Raw genomic sequence first — 18822 nt, 5'->3', positions numbered from 1 at the left:
AGAACTCAGATTCAGATCAGCCTACATGGTATAGCACACACAGCTTACTGGATTTTGGGGTAAAATTTGAAACCAAGATTGGCCTTAATTATAGGAGCTTAAACTACACTCTTATTTTTGGAGTTTTTGTTTTCAATTGTACAAGTTTTATTAGTAGTTTTATACAAAAAATTTTTTCAAGTGCTGGCAAGATTAGGTACTAGAGAAAAGAGAAAAATGGCCGCCGATTTTCTGGAGTTTTTTTTCCATCTGTTGCCCTCTCCTTCCACTTCCCTCCAAAAGGAATAGAACAGTGAGAGTTGAGGTTATACTGTCAACAGGAATTTTGGGAGTTTGATTTAAACTGACACATTTGTTTTTTAACTGCTACTTCAAGTAACTATTACTCACGAGTAGTCCCATTGAAGCCAATAATGTACTAATGTGTTTAAACTTAAACACATGTGTAAATGTTTGAAGGATCAGAGCCCCAGTGACTCTGACAAAGTGGCAGATGTGCTAGCGTGTTCTTTTTTCTATTCCTGTACATTATTGTGCATTTCTTTTGAAGTGGGAACAAAGTCTTTAAACATAATGGCTACAAATTATTTAATCCAGCAACAAAAGCAGCTGTTCAAAAATTATTTAAAGTCATTTTTTTATTTACATTTTTATGTGGACGTAGGGGGAAAAAATGTAATGAGAGACTTCCACCAGGTTTTCTCTGCAATACTGAGAGCTTGGCTACACTCGAAACTTCAAAGCACTGCCGCGGGAGCGCTGCCATGGCAGCGCTTTGAAGTGTGAGTGTGGTCCCAGCGCCAGCGCTGGGAGAGAGCTCTCCCAGTGCTGCACGTACTCCACCTCCTCATGGGGATTAGCTTGCAGCGCTGGGAGCCCTGCTCCCAGTGCTGTGGCACTGTTTACACTGGCGCTTTACAGCACTGTAACTTGCTGCACTCAGGGGTGTGTTTTTCCCTGAGCAAGAAAGTTGCAGCACTGTAAAGCGCCAGTGTAGCCAAAGCCTGAATGGAATACAGCTAAACTACTCACTGGTGGAATCTTTTAAGGACACAGATGGCTCTTATCTCCTGTTTATATACAGGGGAATTACATGCTTAAAAATTCCTTGTGCATTCAGGGTAACATTGACCACAAACTGGGTTCAAGAATTCAGGTAGATGTTTCCACATAAAATGTGTCTAGATCTCTTTTATATGGAAAAGAGTTTGGTTATAAGAGTTTGACTACACATTTTAGAGCACTGACTGAATTTATTTTACACATGTGTAAAGTGTAGGGTTACCAATTTTGGTTGGATGTATTCCTGGAGGTTTCCTCACATGACAAAATTTTTAATTACAGATTAAATCTTAAATTCCTGGAGATTCCAGGTCAATCCTGGAGGGTTGACAACCCTAGTGAAGTGCCATTGGCAGTAGGCGCTCAACAGCACATGTGCTGCATGGTGTACAAAATCACCCCTTTCCTGGTATTTGCCTTCATTATTAACTGTAAGCAACTTAAGAAACCTCTCCTGCGCATGCCTGTTTTCTCCTGTGTTTGCCTGTTCCTGAGGTTTCTTTGTATACCTGCCCTCACTTTACTTTGAAGCAGTGGAAGGCTCATACCTTTCTTTTATTGCTGGATTGGAGATTACAGGAACTACCTGGCTCAGGTGCATCAGCAGAAATAGCTCTGCATCCTTATACAAGGTCCTAGAACCTGACCGTTCTCACAACCATATACACTTAGGATGCTTTATAAATACAAACCAACAACAACAGAAGGTGAAATACACCTTTGACAGATCTTGATTGTAAGCTCTTGGAGCTGGGACCCTGGCTCTAATTCTTTTCTCATATCTGTGTAAACCGGGTATAATTCTATTGAAGAAATTAGGCCAGTATAAAATCAGCTCACACGAAAATAGAATCGAGTCCACCATTGTCTTCTGTCTGTACAGCACCAAGCACACTAGTGGAGCTTTATAAAAGACAAATAATCATCTAGTTTCCAAAGACAAAAGCCTTCCTTACGAAGACATCTGGTATGTATGATCATTTCCTCAGGTAGAAAAATGAGGAAATGCCTCTTTGTGTTTGGCAGTTTTATGTAATAATGTTGTCCTGATTTTACACAAAAATCTTTATGAAATGACACAGTTAATTTTCCCTTGAATGGTTCTCATCCCTGAAGTCACCCTTCTTACCCCCATCATGCCCTTTGTCATGGTTACCAACTAATCATCCAACCTTCCAGAGGAAAGAAGATGAGATTTTCTTTGGAGGATTTCAGGATAACTCCTAAAGGGCTGAATGTGCTTCCTCTGCAGTAATTTCATCCCCAAGAAGTGAAAGGTCATCACTTAAAATGTAGAGGAAAAAACGAGTCTGTTAATAAAAACCATTAGCGGATGTAATTCTACCACAGTCTTCCAGACAAAAGACATATTGTCTCGATCAGTATGGAGCAAATGTTCTATTCTTCGTACCCCTCTTCTTTTGGACTAGCATAACATGAAATACCTTTACAGTATTAAAACTAGACAGTCATGAGCACTCTGCACTATTAAATACTATGAGTAGCCACCTTATGTAGAAGCTACAATGAAAATATTAAAGTACACTAAGGAAGGTTTAATGCACAAGATCAAACCTATGACCAAACTGAATGAACTAAAAGTATGCCTTAGAAATCTCAAAACTAATATTTTACTTTCTATCAGAACTGTTTACTGTGCTGTATGTAACTAACTCCTAGAAAGGGATTTAGACAAAAAAAGGAAAAAGCCTCTCCAGGAAGAAGTGTGAGTCCATGGATAAAACACACATGCTGTAATGCTTACCTATATTGCCAGTGACTTGGGAAACAAATACAGGAGACTGGAAATCAGTTTCCATCCCAATATAATAATCAGAGCTAGAGCTTTGCAGAGGGACTTTTGGCATATCTATATATCTATATATATATCTATATATATATATGGCGGGGGTCCTTCTATATTGGTTACTGTGTTACCTTAAATAAATTAAGCTTTATAGGTTAATATACATGTTCTTTGTCTAAAAAATTAAATTGGGCAAGAAAAACTATACATGGTGCCTGTCCCATCCCTACCCCTTCCTTAACTGAGCCTCACGGAAACTTGAGATTAAAATGCTTGCTTCTGAATATTTTCTTTTTCAGGTACATTTTTCAACAGCAGTTGAAATAATTGACTTTTTTTTTTAAAGAAAAAAGGAAAGAAAAGCATGGTACAAAGTACTACAGGTCTCAAATGTTCTGCATTGAAAAAACAAATTACTAATGCAACAGTTTCCCTCCATCCACAACTTCCAAAAGGTAGTGATGCATGCAAACCTCATTTTTGACCCCTCAGGAGACACACATATTTCTACAGTCACGAAAAAAATCTCAATACAAAAATCAAGGTTAGGAGTGAAACAAACAAGTCAACCTTTAGGCTTTTAAAGTATCTTCACTGGACATTTGACTTAGGACCCAGTGAAAAGAATGAGGCTAGTCCCACCTTTTGGAGCTGTTGTTTCGGGCTATTTGCAGGTGGTTGTCATTGCACTGGTTACACTGAATTTACATTTTCTCACAACCATAACAGTTAGGAGTTGAGTGGTGGGTTTTCTTATATGAAAAACTGATACTGGGAAAAACTTTTTCACTAGGACGGTGGTGAAGCACTGGAATGGGTTACCTAGAGTGGTGGTGGAATCTCCTTCCTTAGAGGTTTTTAAGGTCAGGTTTGACAAAGCCCTGGTTGGGATGCTTTAGTTGGGAATTGGTCCTGCTTTGAGCAGGGGGTTGGACTAGATGACCTCCTGAGGTCCCTTCCAACCCAGATATTCTATGATTCTATATTTTCCAAAGACGAAACACATCACTTGGATGGGAGGTTATGAAATATTAGATCTGAAAAACACACAATTAGGACATATTGAAAAACTATTTTAGGTAATTGTCAAGGGGTTCTAATTATGTATTTTTTTCCTCTCAATGAGGCTCCGTCTAGACTACCCGCCGTATCGGCGGGTTAAAATCGATTGCTCGGGGATCGATATATTGCGTCTCATCTAGACGCGATATATCAATCCCCGAGCGCGCTTATATCGATTCCGGAACTCCACCAACCCCAACGGAGTTGTGGAATCGACGGGGAGCCGCGGACATCGATCCCGCTCGGTGAGGACGGGTGAGTAATCCGATCTTAGATATTCGACTTCAGCTACGTTATTCACATAGCTGAAGTTGCGTATCTAAGATCGATTTCCCCCCGTAGAGTAGACCAGCCCTGAGTCTTGTAGAGTGGATTCCTGATGACTAAGACACTTGGCTTCATAGGTGGGGAGAAAAAAAATACCATACCAAAGTAATTTTTAAAAACAATACAAGATTTCTAACAGCTTTTCTGCAAAATGTGTAGCACATACAAAATACATGGTGGTGCAGTACAAATGTCTGCCTAAGGCCAATGCTGCAAGGCACACACCTTTTCATTTAATCTATATTGCACGTTCATTAGCAGTTATTAATTCTTATTCAACAATTCTGCTAGAAGCAAATGCATTGAGAAAACACTTGGATCAAGCCTAACTAAATCTTTTAAAAAGAACAAAGCAATTGACACATCTGGTAAAAGTAGAGCTACCCTAAAAGAGAAATTGTCTTTCTTCAGATTGACTATACAGTAACTCAAGCATAAATACAGGCAAAAGAATACATACATTTGCAATATTATTATTTCGCTTGGTTTTGATTGGTGAAGTTTTTAGCTCTCATTTTTCTTTCTTGAGAGTTTGGATAGCAATGAAACCTATACAACTGGAAACAGATTATGTTCAGTTCGTTGACCACATAATTTTCATTAGATTAAACAGGACAGTATTTCAGGTGAGATGCAATTTCAAAATGAGGTTATGGAAATTACAGTATATAGATATTCAAATATGTAAGTATACAGACGGGTCTAAGGCTTAATGAGTTTATATCTTGTCCAACTTTGTGGATCTATTTGTGCACCATTCTCCAGAGGGATCTTTTATTGGGTGATGATGTGCTGGGGTTTCCTCTCATATCTAGTTATGATAATTATATTGCATATCCTCCAATCTCAAAGTAGTTTTCAAAGAAGCATGGTTTTGTGGCTCAGACACTAGACTTGGACTCTGTTCTCAGCTCTGCCACAGACTTCCTGTGTGCCCTTGGGCGATGAATTTAATCCCTTTGTGCCTCAATGCCCTATCTGTAAAGTGGGATTCAAAGGAAGTAGGATCAGACCCTATATGAATTTACCACAGATGCCCAAAACTGGCCTTGCTGGTAGTACTCCCTGCTCATGAGGAACATCTGGGCTGCTTCCAATCCTCCTCTCTCATTTCCCAAATCAGCAGAGAGTGCCCTCAAGAAGAAATGCCCCATCTTGTGCCACAGAGCTGTCTTCTGGCCATTCAAGGAGCAGCTTTAATGAGCTTTGAAGAGAATAGAGTCTGTCAAATCTTTCATGGCTGGAAGAATGATGACTGCAATGCAGACTGAGAAGTGTCGGAGTGTACATGTAAAGGGGTAAAAATGGAAATCCACAGGACTCTGATGGGAATATTAAGGTGTTCCAAGAAAAGAGCAGAAATCACTAAATCTGTTAACACATGACACACATATACATGATTCAACTATGTGATTCTATGAAGATTATTATGAAACAAAAAGGCCCCTTTTTTAGCGCAGTGCACAGGGATTTATACACTATTGCTATTAATGATTTCTCCTGGACTGCTATGATCAAGGAAAAAGAAACGTGGTATCTTACATTGTTGATGACAAGAGGCGCTCAGAAAGAGAAAGCTTCTAGTATGGCATTTTTTCAATGTGAAGTCAGAGAGTCTTCTATAAAAGATCCTTGTTCATGAGAAAGGAAAACTGGATAAAATAATGCTGACACAAATGTGTAGCCTTGTGGAGTTTGTTTGGATATTTCCCCGAAAACTAAAATCACTGGTAACAAAACAAGTGAACAGTTATTGTAACAAAACAAGAAAAATTGGAAACAGTGAATCACCAGGCTTAGCTAAACCAAGTTGCATAATCAATTATAGCATTAATTCCAGGTAGGGTAGGGGGTTTAAATTTACTCTTATACCATTATGAAACCTAGACTTCTTATCCTTTGTCTTTTAACATAGATACTTAGCACTATGGGAAGACTGGTACACTAACCAAAACTCATACCCATTGTGCCTTCCCACAGTATCTCCTTATTCACTAAAGAGCAAAGTTAAGAAATTTAACGTAGTCTGAGAAGCCTGAATTCATACTTATCAATGTAATAAATAATAGTAAAAATTAATACTGGTATAGGGCTGGATTCTCATCTCAGCCAAATTAATTTAGAGCAACTGGAAAATTCCCCTGTGTAGAAGGAAAGTCGGTGAGTGCAAAACTGGTGATATCTCCTGCACTGACTCTGCTGCCAGGAATACTTGAGGCCAGACATAAGGGGAGGCAGGGTTGTGTCAAGGGAGGAGAGGAGGAGTGTAGCAGAGCAAAGCTGCCCAAGAGCAGATTCCACACTAGCCATCCCCCCCCGCAGCTTTAATTTAACTGGGTCAAGCTCTCTTTAAGCCCCCAAGGGTCTAAACTCTGTTCACATGCAGAACTCAGTTGATATATGACCATACACTGACCTGCACCTCTCTGAAGCTACTGCTATCTTCTCCAGAATCTCAGCTTCCATTTTTAAAACAGAGTATTGTCTCTCAAAATATGACCCAGTGTCACCAATGCAGAGATAAGTCTGAAGAAAGCCTGGAACAATAACTCTAAGAGGTGTGAATGGTCCCATTCATCTCAGGTGAGGCATTAGTTCATACTCCAATGACAGTAATTTAAACATCACATTGTTAACTATTTAATCCCTCATGTAAAAAAGGAGGAAGAATCACAGATACCCACAATTTATGGTGAGAGACATTCCCTTCTGGTGCATTCGTGACTTGTCCCCACCCTTTTGCACCCTCCCAAAGAGCCAAGCCTGTGGGTACATTCAAGACCAATGGAGGAGTTCAAGAAGCCTAGTGAAACTTAGAGAGTCCCATGATCAGTTCTGCAGAAAAGTACCTGGGGATTACAGCGGAAGAGAAGCGGGATATGAGTCAGCAGTGTGCCCTTGTCGCCAAGAAGGCTAACGGCATATTGGGCTGCATTAGTAGGAGCACTGCCAGCAGATCAAGGGAAGTGATTATTCTCCTGTATTCGGCACTGGTGAGGCCACATCTGGAGTATTGTGTCCAGTTTTGGGGCTCCTACTACAGAAAGAATGTGGACAAATTGGAGCGAGTCCAGCAGAGTGCAACAAAAATGATCAGGGGGCTGGGGCACATGACTTATGAGGAGAGGCTAAGGGAACTGGGCTTGTTTGTCTGCAGAAGAGAAGAATGAGGTGGGATTTGATAGCAGCCTTCAACTCCCTGAAGGGGGGTTCCAAAGAGGATGGAGCTTGGCTGTTCTCAGTGGTGGCAGATGACAGAACAAGGAGCAATGGTCTCAAGTTGCAGTGGGTTAGGTCTAGGTTGGATATTAGGAAACACTATTTCATTAGGAGGGTGGTGAATAGGTTCACTGGAATGGGTTACCTAGGGAGGTGGTGGAATCTCGATCCTTAGAGGTTTTTAAGGCCCGGCTTGACAAAGCCCTGGCTGGAATGATTTAGTTGGTGTTGGTCCTGCTTTGAGCACGGGGTTGGACTAGATGACCTCCTGAGGTTTCTTCCAGTCCTAATCTATGATTCTATGAATGTCACTACTTGCAGGAGTAAGCGCTAACCCCGGTAGTGAATGTTTGCGAGACAAGTCACTAAAATTGGATAAGCAGTGTTTCAGGTAATCAACAGAACACTTAATGTATTTACAGATGTCTGAAAGGGATAAAGAGGTGTGTGTGCAGGGCTTTTCAGCTCAGATCCCTTCACTGTCAGAGCCCAATTTGAAAATATCATCATGGTGGGAAAACCTAATTTGAAAATTATGATGTCATCTGGAGCCAGAGTTTACTCACAATGAGTGGTTGCATTGACTTCAGTAGGACTATTTGTGGAACACAGTACTATTCAACTTGAATAAGGGTGGCAGAATCTGTCCGCTTAAAGAGTAAGTGGAACACATGCTGACATGCACACTCTGAAACTGAATGCTCAAAGTTACCTTGACAGGGATTTGAAAATTTTGCAGTGAATGGTGAATAGTCATTAGACCAAGGCCCTGATTCTGAAAACATTTATGCACATGTTTAGCTCTACACACTGTGAGTAAACCCAGTAACTTCAACAGAACTGTACTCACAGTAAGTAAAGTTAAGTATGTGCTTAAATATGTGCAGGACATGGGTCCAAGTAGATATATCCCTCACTACCAGCTTACAATTGCAGAAGGGCAGGACAGTGGCCTTTCCCTATTCATCCTGTTTCTGTACAAAACTGAGGGCTCTGGGTGGGAAAACAGGTCCACAGATGTGCACTTTCCTCTGGCAACTCTTACTGAGAGCACAGAATTTTTGTGTAGCAATAACAGCCTACACAAATATCAAGCCCAGTTTGCTGCATTACTCCTGTCTTACACTGGTAGAAATACAAAACCGGAATAACAAAGTGATACCATCTTTGTACTGATAAGAAACCTAGGGGGAAAAACTAGGCACATTATTCAGTTTTAACAGGTAGTAAATAGTGCAGTTAAAAATGTCCGTATGATCAGCGCCCCCTTCTTCCTCTTCTCCCCACGGTAAACAGCTCTCAAACCCCACCCATACCCCGTGTTTTATCTAATAAAAACTTGGCTTTATTACTTGAAAAAGACTTGAGATTCGGGACCCTGGCTAGTAAGAGAAGGTTTACTTGTCCAATAGCTTTCCCATTGCTGTACTTAAACATTGTTGCTCATGGGGCAGTATACAGTAACTGAACGAAAAGGATATAATCTCTTGTGTGCTCTAATTTAAACTTGTTTCTAACTGAAACAACAAGAAAACCATTTTCAAAGTAAAATCACACTGAAGTTGTCCATTTCTCAGAGAACAAAATAATTTTCTAAACTAATATAATAAGTATCTTTGTTAATAGGTTAAACTATGCTCCACGCTCTATATGTTCCTTAAATTTTATCCTTTTTTCAACAAAAATGTCATGATTTTGTTGTGTGAGGCTTTATAATGATCTAAAATAGATGAGTGGAAAATGATGGAAAAGAGATTCTCAATGAGAAAAGACCACTCTAGGAATATATTACTGTATTACTCTAATTAAATGGTCAGTCACCATTCACAGAAGCTGATTATGAATCAAGAAACTGCAGCAGCTTGGTTTGGTGTGGAGCCAGTAATGAGAAGAAATACTGTATCCTGGAAGGGGAGAAAGTGACTGAGTGGCTTCCAGTATCCCCCATAGACTGAATACAGCTTGAAAGTACTACACAAAATTTTCTACCTGCAAAATTACTATAGATTGTAGAGTAGGCATCCAATAATCATTCAGAAAAACACTGTTGTGGATAGTTGCCTAATTAATGCACAGAGAAGTGTGGAAACCCCAGAAAGTACAAAATAGATAGATTAACTTGTAAGAGGAAAGAGCTGTGGAAGCAATGGAGAAGTGTGACAAGATGAAATGAAAAATACTTGATTGCAATTATAAGGTTGTTTTTAAGGATATCCTTAAGCCAGAAGAACTCTTTTATAGCCTCTCAGCTTGTAAAAATCTAGCTAGAGAGAAAAGGCAAACACATCCTTCCTTTTTTTTTTCCTTCCCAGTGGCAGAATATAAACACTCACTCTCTCTCACATTCACACTCTCGCTTTTTCTGTCACACACACACACACACACACACACACACACACACACACACACACACACACACACACACACACACACACACACACACGGATTAGGTTTCTAGAGAGCTAGGATGTTCAAAGTCCATTGTAATAATTTATCAGATCATTAAGGGGGCTAAGCAGAATGAAGATTATCATAAGATGTAGAAGGTGCAACTGGATGTCAAGAATAGCTTTGGCACAATGAGTCATACTGTTTGATGCAGTAAGTTTCTTCCACTTCTCAAACAGTATTATGAAAGGTCAAACTATGTACACAGGAAGAGATTCATGGTACCATTTTGTGCTATGGTCAGGATAGACAAAGCCCCACCATTTTCATCTTGTCCATATAAATTTGAATATAAGAACTAAGGAATTAGATGACTGAGATCTGCCTGGAGACAGAACTGAGTGTTCTACCAGTGTATATCTGTATAAGTGGCCTGATAATGGTGCTCAAGCTAGAGTTTATGCCACAGATATATTTATATATTACAAATATTTTGCACTTCTGTAGTGTCTTCCATCCGAGTTTATCAAAGTGCTTTACTAGCATTACTAAATTAATCCTCACAAGAACCAGAGGAGTTCAGGAAGTATTATCCCAATAATACAAATAGGAAATCAAGACCAGGTGTACACTGCAGGGACTATAGTGGCATAGCAATAGCACCATAGCTATGCTGACATAACCCGTAGTCATAGCCTACGGCAATGGAAAGGGTTTTTCCAATGCTGTAGGAACAGCACCTCCCCCAGTGACAGCAGTATTCTTCCAACGACCTAGCTGTGTCACTCCTGGGGTTAGATCAGCATAGCTATGATGCTCTGGGGTGTGGATTTCTCGCACTCCTGAGCACCAGACTTACGTCAATCTAATTTTTAAGAACAGACGAGGCCTAGAACACAGAAAGATCAGGTGACTTGTCCAAGGTCAAATAGAAGCCTGTAGAACAGCCAGGAACAGAACCCTCCAGTCCCATGCCAAAACTACATCTTTGTTTTTGTACTTCTATTGAAAAAACAGGCTAGAGCACCTACAAAGTCAAGCTCTAAACTTAAGACAGAGAAGTATTTAACTGTTTGGATAGGAAACAGATCTGAACTGTTACCTCTGGGACTTTAATGTTCCCAACACTGAAGCAGATGTTATCAAAAAGCCTGGGAAGGGTGTGTACATCACGCAGCTTCCACACAAGGGGAGGGGGAGGTGTGCAAGCCAACCACAGGTCCCACACTATCCCTGATGGGATCCCCTTATAGTGAATTCCCAAATACCCTTATTTCAAATATGTACTTTATTGCAATCCATGTCTTTAAATTCAATTTTCTGTGTTGGATTAGAAAGCATATCATTTCACTACTCGTCAGAAGATTTTGTTTAGCTACTTTGTATTGTTTAATAATTTATAAACATATATCTAAGAAGACTATCAATAAATTACGAAAGATAACAAAATATCATTTTCCATGAGAATGACTCATCTAAAAAAACACCACCACCACTCTGTTAAATATTCAAAGTCTCCTTCCAAAAAAAATAGCTCATAGGAATCTATGAATACAGCCTAGAATGCAACAAATTATAATGAAACAAGTGATTTGAAACCTCAAAGTCAGTTTTCTGTGAACTGTTTTAATATAAGGCAGACTGATTTTGAAATATTCATGTGAACCAACCAACGTATTCATAAGAAACAAAAAAGAATGGTCACTATATACTTTTCTTTGTAAGATCTGATTTACAGAAACCTTATTCATTACACATACTTACGAGTCAAATCTTACTGCACACTCTTTCTCTATTACATACATACACATGAACTCCTGCATATCAAAGCATGTCAGCTGATTTTTCTCACTTTCTTGAAAAAAAAAATCTATGAATAGAGTTAGTTTGTGAATGCTTTCTGAAGCAGAGTAATCCTCTTACAGCAGCTCTTCATCTGGCTATGTTTGAGCAGATGATAAACTTTGCTTAGCTTTCTAGTGCAGCTACTAAATCCAGTGAATTAAAACTAATACACATCTTATTGAATTTGTGACACAATTAAGGTGCACAAAGTGACAGCTACAAGAATGTCTAAATTAGGACACTGACCTGACTGTTAAGGAAGAATGCAGGATCCATTACTAGACTAAATGGGCAGGGGGGAGGGGGAAATCAGCTTTTTCCTTTCCCTCACCTTTAATTCTAAAAAGAAAGAAGAAAAATTGTTTTTATAATTTTTATTTTGAAGCTATGAAGACAAGAATAATTTCCAGTTCTCTTCAAAGTAATATCAGATAATGTTCACAAGTCTAGCTCTGTCCTTTTGTCATTAAGTCTTAAATTAAAGGCTAAACTCTAAAGCACATAACCACAGCCCAGCATTGGTGAGGAGTGCACTATCCCACAAAAAACATCATATAGGCACAAGAACTCCTGGAGCTCCCAAAGTGTGCAGCGGCCATACTATCAAGCTTTGTGGAACAGTTCCAAAAAGGGTGGGGAGACATGCCCCACCCCCGCTCAGCTTGCAGACGCTAGTTCTGCAAACTCTGGGGATTCCTGGAACTTCCTTGGTGCAATATGTTTGGCCCTTGGTTTCAGAGGGTATGAAAGGCCTGGGGATACTCCCACTACATGCATACAGAGAGTGAGAACATGCTGACCAACAATGCCACTCTCACAAAGCAGAGTGCTGCAACGTGTGTTTCACCCCGAGAACTGAGTTTCTCAATGCTATTCAGAATTCTGTTGGCAGCAGCGAAGCTGTTGAGAATCATGCCTATTTCATGTTGGTACTTCTTGGGAGAGCTATGAGCAACAGCAGAGGTAGGCACTGGAGTTAGTTACATGATATGTAAACCTAAAAAATTAAAGCTGGGGCAAAGGTAGATTAGCAGAGACCTCTTTTTCCCTCCCCTCACAGCAGCCAGGAGGTTCTGGAGCATGGGATAGATTAGGGCAGATCCTTTCAGTGCGGTCTTCTTTCTCCCTGCAACACATACTATTTAGAGGAAGAAAAGGTGGAGGTGTAAGTGAATAGTAAATTTTTCATGCCCGAGTATTACTCATACAAAATATACACATTAAGATAAGCCCTTCTCTGCCCCACATGCAGAATAAGTGCTAAATTATTGTCTTTGAAAATGTGAATATAAACTTCTTACAACTTACTTCCATTGGATTTGTGCACACCCATCCAAAAGCAGAATACGGCCTTAAGACAGCAGACCCAGTTAAGTAAACTCACAGGCATAAATCTTTCACTGTTGTGATCCTTGTTCCCAGAGGTGTTCAGTTATCACCATGGTGATGAGCACGATATAAAAGCCTAGGCAGAGAGAGATTGATATCTTCTCCACCCAACCTTTTGTTTACTTTCCCTTGTTGTTTTTAAGGCTAATTTAAACTGCAATCTCCTTTGAGGAGAGATCTGTCATTTAAATTTGTCTACAAAGCACCATGTACACTTCTGGCAGTGTATTAATTAATAGTAATTAATAATGATGTGATACACTACTGAAATTACAGGAAACATGCTTGATTTGCTATTAACTTTTCCCCCCAACTAACAAGAATGACCCAGCCCCTTCTCAGATAAAAGAGGACTGTTGAAACTCTTAATTTACTTGTATGAGCCACATACCGCTCTTGATCTGCTCACATAATTACCCATGTTAGTCGGAGCTGCATATGTAGATCAGATAGCCCTATGGGATTTATTCTCCTGACAGGTTTTCTAGACCCTATGCAAGTGAAACTGCTATTAACTTCAATATGAGTTTTACCTGCCTAAAAAATACTGCAGGATCAGCCAGGAATGTGCTTGTGAACTCTCATTAACTTTATTAACTCATTAAAGTTGATGGAAGTTATGTAAATATGTGGAGGAGGAGAAGCAGGAAATAACTCCCACTACGAATGTAATTTCAGGTCACCAATGCCAAATATGGCATTAAATATAGTCCTTGATCTTTCTGTGTTTGGTATACTGGTTTGAACCATTAAGGAACCCTAACCAGTGAAAGGGTTTCAAATAATGTTTTAACAAATGAAACCAAACCAAATGTATTTACATACTGGTTAATATGGAATTTATTCATCTGAAAAGAAATTTTAAAAATGCAAGAAAAACTAAGTCATCATCAGCCTGCCGCCGCTCTGGGGTTTCCAGCGCCGGCTCCTTGCCAGCTGGGGTTTCAGCCCACCACAAGCCTGGGGTTCCTTCCCCCAGGCCAGCAGCGGGTGCTGAGTGGGATTGGCAGCAGGATCCCGGATGGCCAGGGACCAGCAGCGGGAACCCCAGAGCGGCAGCGGGCTGAGCGGCTCACCCCGTCCCACGTGTCATCAAAAATCAGCTTGTGTGCCACCTATGCTGACCCTTGGGATAGAGCATGCTCCAAAGCTCTGTGAGAATGAAATATGCACAGCACTGGGAACTCTGAAGGGATGGAACCTTGAGAGATTTTAGCTGTTAAACTCTAGAAAGTCTCTCCTGAACATGTACAAATTGTGATTTTTTTTTCCCCTCCAAAGACTTGTAACTTGGCCAAATTTAGCCCCACCAGCTACCAGCTCCACTCACCTGCCGATCTGGGGTTCCAGCCGGTTACCAACTGATCACTCGGAAGGCTGTGTGCAGCTTAAAGTATCTAAATACGTACTACCAGTCACTGGAAAACTCAGCAAGGAAAAGCAAGGGCCAAGGATCACACTAAACTAATAAGATCTGCATTTTAGTTTAATTTTAAATAAAGCTTCTGAAACATTTTGAAAACCTTGTTTACTTTACGTATAGACTCATAGACTCTAGGACTGGAAGGGATCTCAAGATGTCATCGAGTCCAGTCCCCTGCCCTCATGGCAGGACCAAATACTGTCTAGACCATCCCTATATATATAACAATAGTTTGGTTATATGTTATAGACTTATACAGAGACCATCTGAAAAATGTTAAAATATATTACCGGCACATGAGGCCTTAAATTAGAATGTATACATGAAGATTCGGCACACCACTGCTGAAAGATTGCTGACCCCTGTTCTATCCCCTCATGGCTCCTAGTGTTCACCAGAATGCACAAGAACCATCCCCACAAAGCAAATGAGCATATTTAATCCAGCACAGAGCGACAGCGTTGCACAGGCACACTTAATGCGGGCATTTTCTAACTTTTGAGTGGTTGACTTTGCAAACTTATACAATTCTGTTCTTCTATCACTGTGTGTGTGTGTGTGTGTGTGTGTGTGTGTGTGTGTGTGTGTGTGTGTGCGCGCGCGCGTAATAGAACAGCTTCAAGTTTTTTCTATTTGCACGCCTTTCACTGAATGAGATTTCAATCATCTGAGAAGGGGGCTCTGGATCGGTATAATTTTATGTTTTTTGGTGTCACCAAACAGCTAATCATCATTTACACAAACCACTCAAAGGGACAAAAAGTCACAATGAACTACACAACTACAACCCTCTTGGTTTATGTGTTGTGTTTTTATGAACTGAGTATATTGTAAGCCACCTCTTAATACCATAAGATATTTACTCAATTGATATTTTTAACAATGATACTTACTTGTGAAATATACTGCATTGGATATACATTTTCATACTTTATAAAAACTGATAACACTGGTATGTTAGGTAACATTTTTGTTAGCAATATGCTACTAACTGAAACTTTAAAACATTAAAAGCCACACCTTCAACAGAAGATTTAGTTGTAATACTGTATTCTGCACGTGTTGTGCTTATAAAGTCTACTTGAGGACACGTGTTAGCCTTACACCTCTCACTCGTATCAAGAGATTTTCATCCATGTATCGACAGTAGTATAGTATACAGCACTTAGACATTGTTTCACCAACACTATTCCTTCTTCAAAAATTTACTTAAAACTTACAGAAACTGAACACACATGCTTTGGTTTTAAAAAGGACATCCATACATACTGAATGATGATGCCAACCCTCAGTATCTTAGACTTATTTATGCAAAAGTAGAATTTAAAAAACCCTTCAACTTAGGATCTAGCAGGTAAGACAAATTCAAATTCAGATCACTGTGATTCTTCTAACAGACACTGACATACCCACTCCTCTATCTAATCATTTACTATGCTGTCCTGGACACCAGTGCAAGGTAGTAGAGGGGGCATACAAACAGTCCCGTTAATCTTTTGTACCAGTGCACCACACTGCTGCTCCTGAGCCTGGGTGTGTCTGGAGGTGGCACGTTCCAGAGAGCTGCTATGGGCCACCCCTATAGATGTGAGTGGGATGGTGCAGAGCCTTGAGTCTAGCTCTTCTCCCCACACCCCAATGTGCTGAGCAGTGTAGTTATGTCAACATGTTGGGAAATGTATACTGTGACTCGGACAGACACAGACCCCACACAGATTACGTCCTCCCAGAGCGGTGGGCAGGTGATGACTACGCAAGTCCCAGTTTCTCTCCCGGGCTGCTCCAGGGAAGTGCCTTTCTTTGGACTAGATTACAGACTAGCCCTTCCATAGCTATTCTGCCAGTTACAGAGCTGTATGCTATGTCCAACTGCACAACATGACTTTGTTGAACCAGAACTAGCAGATACATCATTTCTCATCACATCCAACCTTGCTTCTAACCCACTTAGAAAACTGGAACTACAATAAAGCCCAAGGCAAATAAGGAACAGAGAGGCATTCTGTTACAAAGTGACATTTTTGTTGTTGTTGTTGTTATACAAATAGTTTCAAATTGAAACATTTCCAAACATTACAGGCTTTTGGTATTAATAAGATAATGAATTTATAGCCACTTCTTTTTGTCTAAACAAACACATGCAATTTAATTTTATTAACTCTGTCCTCGCTAGAAAAAAGTCATTCAGAGAAATGTCTATCAGATGCCACAGTTCAGATCTTTACATTTCAGTTAACCCCTACGTCTGACAGCTCAGACACAAACTGTGCTGCAAGACAGTATCAACTTGCCTTCTGAGCCAACTGGCCCAATCTCAACAAATTAATTTTATTTAATTAAAAAGACTTTTGCTAAACCTATCATCAATAGTGACTTTTTCCCATTACTAACACTTGCTCCACACACACACATTTTGTATCTATTTCATTATTTTGTCTAGAGCTGTGATTTTTTTTTCCAACTGAAATAGTTAAATTGGTACAACCTTCTCCTCTCCACAATGTGGACACACACATTGGTTTAATACACACACCCCTACCCACAGGACTGGATAAAAATAAATTCTGCTCCTCTTGTACTGCTCCTGTCCTCGTGTACTACCCCACTTGGGCATGTGAGGAGCCCTGGGTCTCTGAGCTACTCTCTTCCCCTAGCATCCTTAAAAATAATTGGCCTGGGCTGCTCTCTCCTTATGATCCTATTAAAAGGAGCAGCGGTACTTGAACTGATCTGCTTCCTCCTCCTCCTCCATCCTGTTGTTACTGAAATATCGGGTCTGCCTAGCTGAGAGCCAATTAACAGCCTGACAGGGATAAGGAAAAATGCTTTATTCTGCAGAAAAAGGAGAGCCTGTACCTTGGTACAAAAGACTCTTGTCTTATACAAATTTCACAAACCTTTTATACACATTTAGACAAAGACCCTTGCGTGTTAATACTTGATTGGTAAGTGTAAAATTTTATGTTCCCCTTATTTAAGTAGAACTAACTGGTTTGAAGCAGGATCTTCCTGCTTTGAGGCAGAGGAAAAGAGTTAGTGCAAAAATGCAAGCTACTGTGTCCATGAGCAGTACTTACTCCCCCGCCACCTACTGTCCGCTTGTAATCTATTAAGGGGGGTCAGCTAGCTTTCACACTGTCCAGAGACAAGGTCCAGAAGCTCCCCAACTATTCAGCCACTGAGCAATTTTGCTCACCCTAGGTGACCAGCTGAGTGGGCTTGTCAAGTCTCAATTAGAACAGAAACACTTACATGACAAAATTATGAGTTACTTTATTCAAACCTCACAGACACAAATTAAGCACACAGGCCTACTCTACCTACATGGGTAAACTTCCATTGACCTCTGTGAAATTCTGCCTGTGTAATAACTGCAGGATTAGACTCTAAAAATAAAATACTTTTTGCAGCCAATTATATAATGATTTTCAATATAAGAATTCTTAAGGGCCATGTAAAGACATCAGTTTTAAACCATATTCTCACTGGTGTCGAGTGAGAATTCTTCTTCAAAATAATCAGTAACATGATATGGTTTTCAAAGCACAAATGAAATATAAAGTCTCACATTTGATACTTGTTTCACATTCCACTCTCCTTCCTCCTACTACTGTGTCTTTTAAGGGCATCTTCTACATATTAGTGTTTCCTTCCTCAAGTAAACTGAGCCAGCAGTCAAGCGATGCCAACAACATTTCTTTCCTAAATACCTAGATTTGCCTGATCTCCAGGCTGCTCATATCCCCTCCATGGAAGGATCTCTCTCTCTCTTCTCTGTGTGCTCTGACATCTCTCTTACACAGCCTCAGGATGATATGGCTTAACTTCATAACATTTGGGTTCACTATTAAAGGTGAATTATTTCTAGGCTAGCTAGGAAAATCTCCTACAGACTTAAATTTTTCCTAAGCACTAAGATAAATCTAAAAAAAACCATCACCCCCTTCATTAAAAACCCAATAGGAAAGAAAACTTTAGCTGCACAGAGCTTCCTAGCCACTGAGCGTGTGAAAACAGCGGGATTTATGGGTACACCAAGGAGAAAGAGGGTATGGCTTTCCAATCACCAATCCATGGGGACCCCAGTACTGTGGTTTCATTGATTTTAAAGTATCTGATTCTGCAGAACTCAGAGGCCCGTTCCTCCATGGCCAACTGGCACATGCAAGATGCTTGCTGCAATTGACTCCTTGGACACACGTAATCTGACTCTCCCTTAGGAAAAGAGATTGTACAAGGTACAAATTTTCACTGGATGTTAGGCAGCAATGACAAGCAACAATGTTAGAGAAAAATGGTG

General features: G+C 40.1%; 1 protein-coding gene across 3 annotated transcripts in view; it reads right to left on the bottom strand.

Moving 5' to 3' along the window:
- The window catches only part of LOC115653372 (guanine nucleotide-binding protein G(q) subunit alpha), a 230541-nt gene that overhangs the window by 165852 nt on the left and 45867 nt on the right, over positions 1-18822 (bottom strand). Inside the window, exon 1 of one of the 3 annotated variants that reach the window (XM_030566593.1) lies at positions 13019-13098. The exons of 1 other annotated variant lie outside the window; for it this stretch is intronic. In XM_030566593.1, coding sequence (XP_030422453.1) covers positions 13019-13043 — 25 coding nt within the window. In that variant the 5' untranslated portion in view covers positions 13044-13098. Of the gene's footprint in view, positions 1-11956; positions 12037-13018; positions 13099-18822 lie in introns of those variants that run through there. One more of the 3 variants, XM_030566594.1, reaches the window with a different exon arrangement.

Source organism: Gopherus evgoodei, chromosome 6 (genome assembly GCF_007399415.2).
Source record: "Gopherus evgoodei ecotype Sinaloan lineage chromosome 6, rGopEvg1_v1.p, whole genome shotgun sequence".
Taxonomy (NCBI): Eukaryota; Metazoa; Chordata; order Testudines; family Testudinidae; genus Gopherus; species Gopherus evgoodei.
This window is presented reverse-complemented; position numbering and strand designations above follow the sequence as displayed.